Genomic DNA, 17,236 nt, shown 5'->3' with positions numbered 1-17,236 from the left:
CGGATATACGAGAAAGGGTCCCAGAGATCCCTCTTCTGACGTTCAGAAGGGGTCGTAATCTAGGGGACATGTTGACCAAAAGTCATCATCCACCGAGGAAACCTGGAGCCACTTGGTTAAAGCATGGACAGAAACCATCTGGTTGTTTCCCCTGTGGACATTGCAAGGCCTGTGCAAACATCAACAGGTCTCAGCATTTTGAGAATGAATCCACAGGGGAAAAATTTAGAGTAAAAGAATTTATCAACTGTTCAACAATATCAGTTATTTATTTAGCTATTTGTCCATGCTCTAAGAAATATGTAGGTAAGACCAAGAGGGCCCTGAAGACCAGAATCCTCGAGCATTTGGGGGATATTCGGCATCGAAGGGATAAGCCCCTAGCCAGACATATGTCTGAACAACATCTTGGACAGACTGACAACCTGGTGTTTATGGGAATAGAAAAAGTGTGGCCGTCACCAAGGGGTGGAGATATTGATCGGGTCCTGCTACAAAGGGAGTGCAGGTGGATGTACACATTAGATACTTGCACTCCCTCGGGTTTAAATGATCAAGTCAACTTTACCTGTTTTCTGTAGTTAGTGGGTACCTCCCTAGTTGGTGACTTTAGGCAGTCAGTGGAGGCTGTAGCTAGCCTAAAGTAAGTGTCACCAATATATCAGGGACCCTTTGAGGCAAGTATGAGGCTCGAGAGCAGGTCCGCCCTTTTTAGGGCGGGACATCCTGCCTAGGAGTAGAGCCCATAGTTATATCTTAGGGCCAGTCTAGGCTCCCTAGGTCCCTGCTTTACATTTTTCCTCCCTTCCTCTGTTTAGGGAATTACCCCACATAGGGAGGTACCAGGTAGGAGGTTACCCCATATGTACTCTCTAAATAAGAGAGTAAACATACAACACTAACGTTTATATAAACAATAGATTTACTCTCCTCTGCGGGGTCACGCCTCTCCAAGCATATGTGTTGTCCAATCAAATTCTATCTTTTATTGGGCTAATATGGGCTGTCTGTTTTGGCAAATGACAATCCATAGAGCATTATGGCAAGAGTGCCCACTGAGCGTTTTGAGGCACCTAGATTGTCATGATTATGCCCTATTATGCAATTTAGTATTCAAGATTGTAGCCCTTATTTATATCTCCATTTGTGCTTATTATATGGATATGTGGAGATATAGACGAGATAGTTGCCAAACAATAAATAATTAAGCCCGACTTTTATATATAAATGTATCGGATACATCCCTATTAGTTTCTACTTACGTTCTGCATTCCTCCTTGTGCATAGAAGCAGAAACCCTGGTTGAGTTTTGCAGGTTATGCATAAAGCTTGTTTGACTTTAGCCTCAATCACGTGACACATTGTTTACTAACCGCGGCCGCCATGTGATCGCGCGTCACCTGACTTACGCCCGCCCCGATGTGACGTTTCGGAAGGCGGGGCGGAAGTGACGCGTGCTCTGCGGCGAGCGCATATAACGTCACACGCTGAGATCCCAGGTACGGTAGCGCACAGAAGCCGGCATTACTGCAAGGCTCCTCGTCACTACGGGTTGTGCTCTCAGTCCTGGGATCTTCGGAACGGCGCATCTAAACTGTAAGTAACCGCTCAGCGAAGTACAGTCCTTTCTTTCAGGTACAAAACCGAATTATACTTATTGGGGATTTCCATATGCGTTTTCTCCTCTAGGTACGCTTGACCCTGTCACCAGAACAGTGAGGGGAGTGCCTTACGTGTAATTGTGGTTAAAGTATGCCTGAGGCAGCACTTTATATTGGAATTTGTGTCTGGTTTTCTTACAGGTGGACTCCTGATGTCCTGTTCTATTACAAGTGGTCTCATACAGTTTTGCCGCGATTTTAAGATTTCTTCACCAGCTATTTGTTAATAGGGTGCTCTTGATACTGTAAATTATTTATAGGGTATCAGAGTTTCGCTGTTTTGCCTCTCCTGAAGACGCCACCGATTGTTGGCAGAAACACGTTGAGAGCTATGAGAAATACACCCTACTAATTTTTATTATTACATGCTGGAGAGCGATACTTGCCTCGACCAGCAAAGTTAATATTTTGTTTTGGGTATATATGAGCACTATAATTTGGTGATTTTTTTACTTTTCTATATTAAAAGTTAAGTATTAATGCACCTCCCCAGGGAATTAGATATTATTTCCATATAATTTTGTCACTTATGCTGGGAGTCTACCTATGCCCCTTGCAGGCAATTCCAATAACTAGCAAGGTTTCTAATTATTGCATCATAAAGATGACATGTTGTTCCTTTTAAAGACATCAGAGGGCTTGAAAGTTTAGCAGCAATTTTCCAATTTTTCACAAAAGTTTCAAAATCTGAATTTTTCAGGGACCAGTTCAGTTTCGAAGTGAATTTGAGGGTCTTTATGTTAGAAATACCATATAATGGACCCCATTATGAAAACTGCACCCCTTAAAGTATTCAAAATGACATTAAAAAGTTTAATCCTTTAGGTGTTTCACAGGAATAGCGGCAAAGTTGAGGAGAAAATTCAAAATCTTTTTTTTACACTAACATAGTAACATAGTTCATAAGGTTGAAAAAAGACCAGAGTCCATCAAGTTCAACCTATAACCCTAATGGTTTTTTAATGATTATTTTCTAATGATTCCTTACTGAGTTGATCCAGAGAAAGGCAAAAAACCCTCATACTAGAGGTAAAAATTCCTTCCCCACTCCAAATATAACTAAAACAAGAAGGAAGTGCGCTCCATAGCGTGAAACCGCCACTCCAGGGTCCAATTAGTACCGTATATACTCGAGTATAAGCCGAGTTTTTCAGCACGATTTTTCGTGCTGAAAACACCCCCCTCGGCTTATACTCGAGTGAACTCCCCCACCCGCAGTGGTCTTCAACCTGCGGACCTCCAGAGGTTTCAAAACTACAACTCCCAGCAAGCCCGGGCAGCCATCGGCTGTCCGGGCTTGCTGGGAGTTGTAGTTTTGAAACCTCCGGAGGTCCGCAGGTTGAAGACCACTGCGGCCTTCAACATCATCCAGCCCCCTCTCACCCCCTTTAGTTCTGAGTACTCACCTCCGCTCGGCGCTGGTCCGGTCCTGCAGGACTGTCCGGTGAGGAGGTGGTCCGGTGGGATAGTGGTTCCGGGCTGCTATCTTCACCGGGGAGGCCTCTTCTAAGCGCTTCGGGCCCGGCCTCAGAATAGTCACGTTGCCGTGACAACGACGCAGAGGTGCGTTCATTGCCAACGTACTTCTGCGTCATTGTCAAGGCAACGCCTCTATTCCGGGCCGGAAGCGCGGAGAAGAGGCGCCCCCGGTGAAGATAGCAGCCCGGACCACCTCCTCACCGGACCACCTCCTCACCGGACAGCCCTGCAGGACCGGACCAGCGCCGAGCGGAGGTGAGTACTCAGAACTAAAGGGGGTGAGAGGGGGGCTGGATGATGTTGAAGGCCGCAGTGGTCTTCAACCTGCGGACCTCCGGAGGTTTCAAAACTACAACTCCCAGCAAGCCCGGACAGCCGATGGCTGCCCGGGCTTGCTGGGAGTTGTAGTTTTGAAACCTCTGGAGGTCCGCAGGTTGAAGACCACTGAGGGCGAATGATGAGAAGAGGATGATGAAGGGGGGGGGGGGTGTGGGGATGATGAAGGGGGGTGGGGATGATGAAGGGGGGGGGGTGTGTGGGATGATTACAAGGGGATGATGAAGGGGGGATGTGTGGGATGATAAGGGGATGATGAAGGGGGGATGTGCGGGATGATAAGGGGATGATGAAGGGGGGATGTGTGGGATGATAAGGGGATGATGAAGGGGGGATGTGCGGGATGATAAGGGGATGATGAAGGGGGGATGTGTGGGATGATAAGGGGATGATGAAGGGGGGATGTGTGGGATGATGACAAGGGGATGATGAAGGGGGATGTGTGGGATGATAAGGGGATGATGAAGGGGGGATGTGTGGGATGATGACAAGGGGATGATGATGAGGATGTTAATGACGGGTCTGGATGATGACAGGGGGGGATGAGGTATTTCCCACCCTAGGCTTATACTCGAGTCAATAATTTTTCCTGGGATTTTGGGTTGAAATTAGGGGTCTCGGCTTATACTCGGGTCGGCTTATACTCGAGTATATACGGTAATAGTAAAAAACCCTTACCGAAGGTGGTTGTGTGAACTCACACACAACAATGGTCTGCGTGAATGAGAGAACAAGTCTGGTCTGCAGCCTCCCCAACCTAGGCAATATTCAACAGGTGAGGACTTCCAAGGGGCGGTGAGGTATATCGGCGCTGACCAGGAACGGACACGTCTGGTGAGTAAAAGATTTTTTATTTAAATGCAACACGTTTCACCGTACTAAGACGGCTTCATCAGGCATGACAAACAGGATAAGGAGGGGGTTTACATACAAAATAGTATTAACCCTATCGGGTCAGGATACATCATTTAAAAAACTTAACCCATTCAGGGTATATAACAACATTGCATGAACATTAAAAAAAGGAAAGAAAATTAAAATCAATCTAAAAGTACATACAGACTGCATATATTATTTTGGCAATCCTATAAACACTGGATTTTATGGATGCACAAATATACAAAAATAAGTATTATATAAGACAAAATAAATATAACTGGGTGTGAAAACATATCAACTACGACATTCTAACAAAAAAAAAATGTTTTTCATGTATAACGTAAACTAATAAGATAAAGGTACATGAAAACATATAAAAAACACATGTAGATAAAAAAAAAAATATCTGACAAAAAATCTCTGACAAATACCCTGAATGGGTTAAGTTTTTTAAATGATGTATCCTGACCCGATAGGGTTGATACTATTTTGTATATAAACCCCCTCCTTATCCTGTTTGTCATGCCTGTTGAAAATGTCTTAGTACGGTGAAACGCGTTGCATTTAAATAAACAATCTTTTACTCACGGGACGTGTCCGTTCCTGGTCAGCGCCGATATCCCTCACCTCCCCTTGGGAGTCCTCACCTGTTGAATATTGACGACTCCAAATATGGCAGTCAGAATAAATCCCTGGATCAACATTCTGTCCCTATAAATCTAGAATCCATAACCTGTAATGTTGTTATTCTCTAAAAATGCATCCAGACCCCTTTTAAATTCTTTTACCGAGTTCACCATGACCACCTCCTCAGGCAGAGAACTCCACAGTCTCACTGCTTTTACAGTAAAGAACCCCTGTCTGTGCTGATGTAGAAATCGTCCTGGGTATAAATAGATCATGGGAGAGATCTCTGTACTGCCCCCTGATATATTTATACATAGTTATTAGGTCTTCCCTAAGCCTTCTTTTTTTCTAAACTAAATAACCCTAATTCTGATAAACTTTTTGGGTACTGTAGTCCTCCCATTCCCCGTATTACCCAGGTTGCCTTTCTTTGAACCCTCTCCAGCTCCACTATATCTTCCTTGTATACTGGTGCCCAGTACTGTACACAGTATTCCATGTGTGGTCTGACTAGGGATTTGTACAGCGGTAGAATTATTTCCTTGTCGTGGGCATCTATGCCCCTATTGATGCACCCCTTCATTATATTTGCCTTGGTCGCAGCTGCCTGACACTGGTCACTACAGCAAAATTTACTGTTAACTATGGCCCCTAAGTCCTTTTCCACATCAGTCGGCCCAAGTGTTTACCATTTAATACATAATCCCAGTCCGGATTTTTCCTCCCTATGTGCATTACCTTACATTTAACTGTGTTGAACCTCATCTGCCATTTCCCAGCCCAAACCTCCAACCTATCCAGATCCATTTGTAACAGTGCACTGTCCTCTATTGTGTTTACCGCTTTAGAGAGTTTAGTATCATCTGCAAAGATTGCTACTTCACTATTCAACCCCTCTACAAGGTCATTAATAAATATATTAAATAGAGCAGGACCCAAGACTGACCCCTGTGGTACCCCACTAGTAACAGTCACCAAATCAGAATAAGTACCATTAATAACCACCCTCCTATCACTGAGCCAGTTACTTACCCACTTGCACACATTCTCCCACACCCCACCCTTATTTTATGCACCAACCTTTTATGTGGCACCGTATCAAATGCTTTGGAAAAATCCAGATATACGACATCCAGCGATTGCCCCTGGTCCTGTCTGGAGCTCACCTCCTCATAAAAGCTGATCAGGTTAGTTTGGCAGGACCGATCCCTCATAAAGCCATGCTGATATGGAGTCAAACATTTATTTTTATCAAGATACTCCAAAATAGCATCTCTTAGAAAACCATCAAACAATTTACATACAACGGAGGTTAAACTAACAGGTCTATAATGCCCGGGGTCACCTTTTGACCCCTTTTTAAATATTGGGACCACATTTGCAATGTGCCAGTCCTGGGGAACATGTTCTTGTACACACATTTTTTTTCATTTTTACAAGGGGCAATAGGTAAAAAAAAATGTCCCCCAAAATTATTTGTAACCCTATTTCTCTCGAGTAAGGAAATACCTCATATTGGGGGGCATGTCACATTTAGGAACCCCTATGGTGCCAGAACAGCAAAAAAAAACAACAAAAAAAAAAAAAAAAAAAAACACGTCATACTATTTTGGAAACTACACCCCTCAAGGCATGTAACAAGGGGTCCAGTGAGCCTTAACACCCCACAGGTGTTTGACAACTTTTTGGTGAAGTCGCATGTGTAAATAAAACAAAAAAAAATTTCACGGAGATGCAGTGTCCCCCCAAATTTACAATTTTTACAAGTGGTAATAGGAGAAAATGCCCCCCAAAATATGTAATCCCATTTCTTCTGTGTATGGAAATACCCCACGTGTGGACATTATCTGCTCTGCTGGCGCACTACAATGCTCAGAAGAGGCGTCACGTTTGGCTTTTGGAGAGAGAATTTTGCTGAAATGGTTTTTGGGGGGCATGTCTCATTTAGGAAGCCCCTATGGTGCCAGAACAGCAAAATAAATAAAAAATTTAATCTCATATGGCATACTATTTGGGAAACTACACCCCTCAAGGAACACAACAAAGGGTACAATGAGCCTTAACACCCCACTGGTTAACGACTTTTCGTTAAAGTTGGATGTGTAAATGAATATATATATATATATATATATATATATATATATATATATATTATAATTTTTTTTTTTTTTTTTTTTATAAAGTGCTGTTTCCCCCCCCCCCCCCCCCCAAATTTTACATTTTTAGGGGTATAGTAAGTGGTATAGTGAGCCTTAACACCCCACAGTTGTTTGACAAATTTACACTAAAGTTGGACATGGAAATGAAAAATTTGATTTTTTTTTCCACAAAAATGCTTTTTCTCTCGAGTAAGGAAATACCTCATATGTGGATGTAAAGTGCTCTGAGGGCGAACTACAATGCTCAGAATAGAACGAGCGCCATTGGGGTTTTGAAGAGAGAATTTGGTTGGAATAGAAGTGCAGTGAGCATTTATACCTGCTGTTGGTTGACAGATCTTTGGAACAGTGGGCTGTGCAAATGAAAAATGCACCCCTTATTACATGGTGTGTAGTTTCCAAAATGGGATCACATGTGGGGGGGGGGGGGGGACCACTGTTTTGGCACCATTGGGGCTTTGTAAACGCACATGGCCTTCAATTCCAGCTAAATTCTCTCTCCAAAAGCCCAATGGCGCTCCTTCCCTTCTAATCCTTGGAGTGCGCTAGCAGAGCACTTTATATCCACACATGGGGTATTTATATACTCAGGAGAAAAAGCCACACAAAATTTGTAACACAATTTCTTCTATTACCACTTATAAAAATAAAAACTTTGGGGTAACACTAGCATTTTAGTGAAAAAAAAAAAAATCTGATTTTTCATTTTCGCGTCCAACTTTAACGAAAATTTGTCAAACACCTGTGGGGTGTTAAGGCTCACTATACCCCTTGTTACATTCCATGAGGAGTAAAGTTTTCAAAATGGGGTCACATGTGGGTGATGGGTGGGGGCTGCTATCGTTCAACTGTTGCAAAACTACAACACCGTGCATGCTGGGAGTTAAAGTTGTAGTTATGCAACAGCTGGAGGCATACTGGTTGGGAAACACTAATTTAGGTAACAGACTACTGCAGTGTTTCCGCACCAGTGTACCTCCAGCTGTTGCAAAACTACAACTCCCAGCATGCATGGTCTGTCAGTGCATGTTGGGAGTTGTAGTTTTGCAACAGCTGGAGGCACACCGTTTGGGAAACACTGAGTTAGGAAACAGACAGTGTTTCCCAGCCAGTGTACCTCCAGTTGTTGCAAAACCCACAGCATGCCCGGACAGCAGAAGGGCATGCTGGGAGTTGTAGTTTTGCAACATCTGGCCCATCAGATGTTGCTGAACTACAACGCTCAGCGTGCCTGGACAGTCTTGGCAAAGTGGGAGTTTTGCAACATCTAGAAGTGCACAGTTGGAAGTCGTTATACAGTGGTCTCCAAACTGTAGCCCTCCAGATGTTGCAAAACTACAACTCCCAAGCAAGCCCAGACAGCCTTTGGCTGTCTGGGCATGCTGTGAGTTATAGTTGTGAAACTACAAGGCAGTAGTGAAGATCACTTACCAGATCTTCACTGCTGCCTCTGTTTCCGCCGCCGAACCTCCCTGCCGCCGATCCTCCCTACTGCCGGTCCCCTTGTTCAACGGCCGCAGCCGTCGCCGCCATCTTCCCCTGTTCTTCCCGGACTTCCAGGGGTGGGCCGACTGGGGGACCCCACCTTTAAATTGGCAAATTGCAGGGGATAGGAGGAGGCAGCACCACTGCCACCTCGCTCCTATCCTTTAGGATGATCCGATCATCCGTATTTTCAGGGCGATCGGGTCACCAGAGAACTGATCAGCCTGGAAAAGACGTGATTGGCCAGTCAGAATTGAGGGCGATCAGGACTCCCCTGGGCGATATGCTGGAATTGTTGCTGATAGATATCGGCAGTTATCCTGTTCCGATCACCGCGTCCGGAGACGGTGCTCTTCCTCAAGGGGTTAAAGCAGTACAATAATAGGAAAGCATGTAATAATTGGTATTGTATTGATTCACAGAATAAAGATAACATTTCATCTTAACTGGAAAGTGTGCTACGCAGAAACAAAACTCCCCAAAAGTTGCAAAATTGAAGTTTTTTTTCAATTGAACCCCCCCCCCCCCCCACCCCACCAAATAAATATATTTTCTTGGTTGCACTATACATTTTATGTTATGAAAGGTGTCATTACAAAGTACAATTGGTTGCACAAAAAAACAAGCAAACAAGCTTTTATGGACTTATGACTCTTGGAAGGTGAGGAGGAAAAAAAATGAAATTGACCAAAATAGCGTGTGTCCTTGGTATTGGTATGCCATTATGACCTGATGTCCTATTGATTAATATCCTGCTTATTGATTTCAATAGGTCCATGAACGCACAGAAGAAATGGACTTCCTATTAATGTTCGTACGCAAACTTCTGCGAACCAATTCAAGAATGGTGAAGGTCAGTGAAAACTTTACAGTAATCCATAGATCCATAGTGTAAGATACTAACAGAACACACACATCATATATATATATATATATCTCTAGGACAGTGGTCTTCAACCTGTGAACCTCCAGATGTTGCAAAACTACAACTCCCAGCATGCCCGGACAGCCGTCTGCTGTCCGGACATGCTGGGAGTTGTAGTTTTGCAACATTTGGAGGTCCGCAGGTTGAAGACCACTGATCTAGGATATCCATGGTCCTCGTTAGCTTTCCTCCACCAGTCAGTGACTCTTCAGAACACTGTAACTACTGACCAGTTTTACTGATTTGCATAGACATAAAGTTATATAAAAAGCTGATTTCTCTTACATTTTTGACTTGGTGCTGTTGTTTTTGTCCCTGATTATAAGGCAAAAGAGACCAACAGACTCTAGAAGGGGATCTTGTGTGTACCTCTTCTGAATTGATGCAAAAAAAAAAAGCATTTGAATGACCATATGCAGTGTTTCTCCATAGGAGCTGCAATATGAGATCTGATGGTACATAGAATAATGTCCCTTTATACTTCTCACAGGCTACAGCTCCCTCTCTACACCTTTTTTCAGTGGGCTTTCTCTCACTGCTCATTGAATTCTAATGAATATCCATGCAATGGTATGGTTATAGCAAGCTCTTCAGATCCTTGAGTTTCCAGTGTTTGCAGCTGTTCTCTGATCTGCCCCCATGACATCTGTATGCCCTGATAGAGCTTGAAGGTAGAAGTTGTGTTGCCTATATGCCCTATTTTATATGACCCATTTAATGTTGAAAAGGCCAGCTATGTTGTTAGTGAAAATTTGCTAGGTTGGATAGAATTCTAATCTTGATCACTTTCTCTTTCTGCTTTAAAAAGGCAATTTCCACCTCTCTGTTTCCATGCTACATTTTTCTAACCCACCATATGCTAGAATGGATATAGTTGGGTTAAAATGATCTTAGTTAGTCTTTGTAAATCCAACTTCTGTTCCCTGAGGCTGAATGGCATTTATGTGTGACCGTTGTAATGTGTTGTGATTAAAAGTTTTCTTGTGTTCACTCAAATTAATTTCTAAGCTTCGCTGCAGGCCAATGGAAATAAAAATAAATAAATAAATACATGGTTTCCATTGAATGGAGCGCTGGCTGAAACATACATTCTCTAAATTGCACTTACTGCCAGTTCCCTACCATGAGCTGCTTTCTAGGGGTTTTTGGCCATTCATATTGTCTGTGTGTGAATTATGTGGACTGGAGCTTAACATTCCTTAGGAGTGCAGTGATTCTCCTCTTCCTCCTGCAAGTTCTTTCTTTCATATGTTTCATTGCATTTTTGTTCAGGTTTACTTTTCCAGCCTCTTAATTGTACAAAAGTCGTACTGTTTACTGCTTGGTGCAATAAAATGGCAGCCCTGATATGAAAGTTTGGATCCCTGAAGTTGTGCTGTGATTTGAGGTTGTGTGTGGTATTACAACTTGGCTCCATTCACTCAAATGGAACTAAGCTACAGGATCACACCAAACTTTGAGACAGACGGGGAATGGTTTTTGAAAGAAATCAGCTTTGTTTTTCTATTCCCGGATTACCCCTTTAATTGCCTGGGGTACATTTATTGTTCGATTAGAGTGGGGCATTTATGAAAAGCGCAAGGCCATGTGTAAGTTCCATATGGTATGTTATTCCTGGGTGCATGCTTACAAGTTGGGCCAAAATAGTTACTAGGGGACCTTTTTGGACTCTTGTGTTCCTGTGTGTCTCTAGTTTTCTGTGCTGAATTCTGTTGCTGTACATGCTGTGTCTCTTATTGTGGTAATTCTTAGGAAAAAGGTTATATGACGCTTTGTAAGTGACCTTATGCTGCCAGTCTGCCCATGTTTTGCTCTGAACTTGGTAATGTTCTATGGGGGGGGAGGCGGTTTACTTTGTAAGTGTTAAAAAAGATCTGATTTAAAAAATTCAGGAGGCTGCAATACACGAGATAGTTGGTTGGTCCTGCTGAAATCAGCAGGTTTGCTGAATATCTGTTGTGTATAGTCAGCTTTAGTAAGATGGTACACTATCCTTGCTGGTGCAACCCATATAGCGGATATGCAGCTGATTAAATGGGTAAATACTTGTTCGCTTTATAAATATAAATTTTACATTCTGTTCATCATGAAACATGGTTAATTTTATAATTTTTTTTTTTTTTCACAATTAGGTGATTTTGATGTCTGCCACCATAAACTGCAGAGAATTTGCTGACTATTTTGCAATACCAGTCCATAGTAAATTGGTCCCCGCATGTGTCTTCAAAGTCGAAGGGAAACCATTTGATGTGGAAGTGTTTTATCTTGATGACTTGAAGAACATTTCTAATATTAAGGTATACAATATATTAGAGGGAAGAAAACTCTTTGTTATTCTCTTCCTTCCTGAGTAGAAGCGAGCAGTGTCAGCTCCACTGGACTGTTGCGTCCCTGCTCAAGGAAGGTAAGTGGGTTAAATGGGCACTGCCATTTGAACAAGCCACAAAAAGAGTGTGCGCTAACCCCCAGTAATTTCCCCGGTACACACCACCACAGGGGTACTGGGAAAAGCCAGTACCAACAGGCCCGGGGCATAAAAAATGGTGCTCATAGGCTGGCATTATTTTGGCTGGGGAGGGCCAATAACAATGATCCTTGCCCACCCTGGTAACATCAGTATTTTTTCATAAATAAATGCGTATGGTTCCCCGTATTCTCATTCTCTGCCAGATACCAACCAAGCAGCAACAGCCTGAGGTTACCAGCTTACCGGAGTAGACGAGGAACATTGTTATTGACCCTCAAGAGCCTTAAATAACATCAGCCTGTTACCACCTATGACCAGGAGCACCAATTATGATGCTCTGGGCCTGTTGGTACAAGCTCTTCCCGATAACCCTGTGGTGGTGGTACCGGAGTAATTATTGGGGGTTAGCGATACTTGTTTTTGGGGCTAAATCATGGGGGAAAAATAACTTTTGTTACATAAAAATGCTTCCCCACAAGCCCTTGTTAACCAGGAGAGCGTTCCCATAAAGCAGTGTGTTCCCAAACAGGGACCCTTCAGTCTGGCTAAACTACAACCCCTGGAAATGATAGGGGTTGTAGTTTAGCAACAGCTGGAAGCTCCCTGCTGCTAAGCTACAACCCCCATCATTTCCAGGCAGCCTTGGTCTGTCTGGGAATGATGGGGGTTGTAGTTTAGCAACAGTTAGAAGCTTGCTGTTGCTAAACTACAACCTTCATATTTCCCAGGCCACCCATATGTGAGCATAATGTGAACCGAGCCATACTTACTTCTATGGCGATTGCTAGAGTCGGGCTACTCAAGAAGAGGCCTGGACCAGCGACAAGTCTTGATACTCTGGAAGTTCGGATCCTCCAGCTGTTGCAAAACTACAACTCCCAGCATGCACTTACAGACCATGCATGCTGGGAGTTGTACTTTTGTAACAGGTGGAGGCACACTGGTTGGAAAACCTTCAGTTGGGTTCTGTTATCTAACTCAGTATTTTCCAACCAGTGTGCTCCCAGCATGTACTGATCGCCAAAGGGCATGCTGGGAGATGTAGTTATGCAACGGCTGGAGGTACGCAACTCCAAGCATTGAGAGACATCCGTTTGCTGTTTGTGCATGCTGGGAGTTGTAGTTTTGCAAGATTTAGAGGGCCACTGTTAAGAAACCACCGCACAGTGATCTCCAAACTGTGGCCCTCCAGATGTTGCAAAACTACAAATCCCAGCATGCCCAGACAGCAAACTGCTGTGTGGGCATGTTGGAAGTTGTAGTTTTGCAACATCTGGAGGGCTACAGTTTAGAGACCACTGTATAGTGGTCTCCAAACTGTAGCCCTCCAGGTGTTGCTAGGCAACAACTCACCGGCTTCCGTAGTCTGCACCAGGGAGCCGCACGTCACCGCCGCCGGTACGTGACCGCTGGTCACATCCCGGTTTCCCCGCTCTGCCCTTACTACCGTGGGTGGGCAAAGCAGGGGGTACCCGAACTTTATCTCCCCCGCCCCCGATCTGCTATTGGTCAGTTGCTTCTGACCAAATAATAGCAGGGATTGGAGGGGTGGCACCCCTGCCACCTGACTCCTATCCCTTCAGGGGGATCGGGTGTGTCTTGGACAACCCCGTTCCCTCTTAATTTCCGGGTCACCGGGGACCCGTATGACCTGGAATCGCCGCAGATTCAGACTGGTCTCAGGACCCCCTCAGGGAGTTGCATGGGGTGCCTGCTGAATGATTTCAGCAGGCATGCCAGTCAGGTCCCCGCGGTGGGGACCGGAGAAACGCAGGGCGTTTAAGGTCTTGAAACGGGGGCGTACAGGTACTTAAGTGGTTAAACAAAATTGGTCCCAGTACAGATCCCTGAGGTACCCCACTGGTAACAAGACCTTGCTCTGAATATACTCCATTGACTACAACCCTCTGTTGTCTGTCCCTCAGCCACTGCTAATCCATTCTACAATATGGAAATCCAAGCTTAAAGACTGCAGTTTACTAGTAAGGTGACAGATGCCTTACTAAAATCTAGATAATGAATGTCTTCTGTGCCTCATTGATCTATTACTTTACTCACTCAATCAAAAGAATGACATGATCTCCCTCAAGTAAACCCATGTTTATTTTCAAATAGCTTACTTCTTCCCTTTTTTCTTTTGCCTAATTCCTCCGGGCACTACTTTGCCGAAAGAGTGAACATGTTTTTTCTTTCGACATGTCCAGAATCCGGAATTTCTGCAGCGGATTTTTCCACCACAGAAATTTCAGTGTGCACAGTTCAGCAGAATCCCATTGAAAACAATAGGAGTCATAGGAATAATTAAGATGTATTAAAAGCCGATATTCCCTGTCATCTCCTGCAAGGCACAGGAAACTAACAATAAAATACTGTCCCGGTGGTATCGAGTCTCCGCTGCCCTAAATAGAATGTATCTGACTGTGTTATACCTGTGCTGGCGATGCGGGTGGTCCCGTGGTACGATGTCCCACATGTGGTGGTTGTGCACTTCCCTTCTTAGCTTCTGGAATGTTGTAGTATCCCGCATTGCCTCTATCTCAGGTGTGTCCTATCCTAACGATCCCAAGGTGATCCCCCGGCACTGGAAAGATCACTCACCCCCAACTGTCTTGGACTGGTATAAGGAAGTCCTCTTTCTTTGCCGTTTGGAGGAATTGATGGCTGACTCAGCGGGTCGCAGGATAGGTACATAGCGATATGGAAGCCATGGTTGGCCTTCCTGGAGTCTCCGTTTTATAGGACGAGTTAATCTCTCAGACAGTGTAGGGGACCTCTTCTCTGTCCTTGCAAGTTGCTGAGTTCCCGGGTGTCGAGGCGGAGAGCAGGGGACTGCAGATGGCGTTTTTTATTTTTTTTTAATTTTTTTTTGTGGTGACTGATGGAGTGCGGGTTCTGCGTTGTATTTATTTCCTTGCTCCCCCTCCCCTACAACCTTACCCTCCCCTCCACAGTCCCCTTCTTTCCCTTCTTTATGTGCTCTGGATTTTACACACAGCCACCAGTAGGTATTGACTGTGCCAAGTTCAGCTGTGATTGACACAAGAGTAATTTTGTTATTTCCCTGCTGTTCACAAGGCATGATCTACCTCAGTTTGCACATACCCTTAAGTAATAAGAGTATTTTTTATGGCTTCTTTCCTTTGCTTGTTTTAGGTGGCGTACAGAGCTCAGTACTTTGATGACTTGACAATATGTAAAGAAATGTTTGAAGTCGCAACATGTTTGATACATTTATTTGACGATATGGAAAAGGAGGAGCAGAGGTGAGGACTTTTGAGACTCCACTGATTTTTTTCTTCTTTTTAAACAGCTGTATGGACATATAGGCTTTATATGCTGAAAATGCTTTAACAGTCTTATAATAGCTTGATATTGAAAGAAAATGCTGCTTTTATTGTTTTTTGGTGATCAGTTGTTTGAATCTTCAAAGGAAAATCTGCCCTGAAATCCAAGTAATAGGTGTAAATTTCCTTGTGGATTTTTGGTGAAATTATCCACAGCGACTTCTGTGTTACTGGATGTACTAAAATGTTCTAGTACCCAGTACAGTGACCCCTCGACCTACGATGGCCTCGACATACGATAATTTCAACATACGATGTCCTCTCAGAGGCCATCGCATGTTTAAGGCAGCATCAACATACGATGCTTTTGTATGTCGGGGCCATCGCATAAACGGCTATCCGGCAGCGCTCACTGCTTCAGCTGCTGCCGGATAGCTGTTTACAGTGCCCCGTGTGGTCCGCTGACTATCACTTACCTGTCCTCGGGGCTCTGGCACGTCCTCTTCGGGATCCCCTGCATCGTTGGCGCTCTCCATCGTCGTCATCACGTCGCTGCGCACGCCGTCCCGTCATCCAATAGGAGCGGCGTGCGTAGCGACGTGATGACGGCGATGGAGAGCGCGGATGCCGGGGAAGCAGAGGCCTTACCGGAGCATCGGGGACACCTCAGGGACGCGGCGACAGCGAAGGACGGCGACATCCCGGGCAGCGGTGACGGTCCGGAGCGGCGGGGACCGGTGAGTACAACTTCCTCTAACAGTGGTCTACAACCTGCGGACCTCCAGATGTTGCAAAACTACAACACCCAGCATGCCCGGAAGGCATGCTGGGTGTTGTAGTTTTGCAACATCTGGAGGTCCACAGGTTGTAGACCACTGTCCTATACTTTACATTGCACGGATTTCTCAACATGCGATGGTTTCAACAAACTATGGTCCGTTTGGAACGGATTACCATCGTATGTTGAGGGACCACTGTATATTGCAGTATTTTCTCCCCCCTGTATTTTTAGTATCACAGATGTAGCCATTACTACGCTGCGAGCAGTTGGAGGTTGCAGGGCAAATAGGAGCAGCTGTATGTGGAGTCGCAGAGAGGCGGCTTCAGATTGAAAGCCTGTTATTTCCAATATTAAACTGCTAGTTAAACCTTAGTTTCCATAAAGCCTTCCGCAGCGTACCTCTAACATTACATAACAGACACGTGTCCCTGTCTGCCAGGCACACTGGCCCGCGTTCAGGGCCCTTTCCTGAGGAATTAGCACTAGCAGAATGTTTGTTCATTTTGTAAAATGTTACATGTTTGTCGTGAAAGAAAACAGTTGTGGTTAATATGAGTTTTGTGTGAGAATGAGTACAGTAATGTGTTTGGACATACTGCTATATTCGGCAGCCCGTGATTCATCCAGTGACAACATAATCGCTGTTGGCAGGACACATGTAGATTTGACCGCTTGGCAAAGATTTGCCCCTTAAACTGCAGATATTCTAAAGTGTATATTAGGGTGTTTCACTTTCTCAAAGATGTGATTTTCATATGACTTCGCTTGCACCCCGAGTTTTAATGATGTAAAAGAGATATATGCCAAATTTCAAGAAGATTGGATAATATTATTGTAGGTTGCACACATTGATCACTTTTATCTCAAAATAGTAAAATTTATTTTTCTTTTTTTATAATTGTTTATTTTCACAATTTTTTAAATTTCCATAACAAAGGGAAACAGTTATACAAAAATCATATCAACAGGAAAAGAACAGTAAAAAATAAGGACATAGTGCTTTGTACCAATGGGCTTCTCATATATTTCTTTCAACCAAACCAATGGGAACCAAAAGAGGAAAAAAAGGTGCCTAGTGGTGAGTTTTTAGGAGCTCGGCTCCCTTTAAAGGAACAAGTACTTTTAGTTTTTATTTACCATCACAAGGAAATGA

The 17,236-nt window shown here is 44.1% G+C and overlaps 1 protein-coding gene across 2 annotated transcripts in view; it reads left to right on the top strand.

Moving 5' to 3' along the window:
* TDRD9 (tudor domain containing 9) overlaps positions 1 to 17,236 on the top strand; it is a 318,925-nt gene that overhangs the window by 123,319 nt on the left and 178,370 nt on the right. For both annotated transcript variants that reach the window (XM_056545568.1, XM_056545567.1), the window contains exons 6-8: positions 9,399 to 9,479; positions 11,684 to 11,848; positions 15,172 to 15,281. In XM_056545568.1, the coding sequence (XP_056401543.1) occupies positions 9,399 to 9,479; positions 11,684 to 11,848; positions 15,172 to 15,281 (356 nt within the window). The remainder of the gene's footprint in view (positions 1 to 9,398; positions 9,480 to 11,683; positions 11,849 to 15,171; positions 15,282 to 17,236) is intronic.

Source organism: Hyla sarda, chromosome 11 (genome assembly GCF_029499605.1).
Source record: "Hyla sarda isolate aHylSar1 chromosome 11, aHylSar1.hap1, whole genome shotgun sequence".
NCBI classification, from domain to species: domain Eukaryota; kingdom Metazoa; phylum Chordata; class Amphibia; order Anura; family Hylidae; genus Hyla; species Hyla sarda.
The sequence above is the reverse complement of the archived record's forward strand: the minus strand, read 5'-3'. Positions and strand labels throughout refer to the sequence as shown.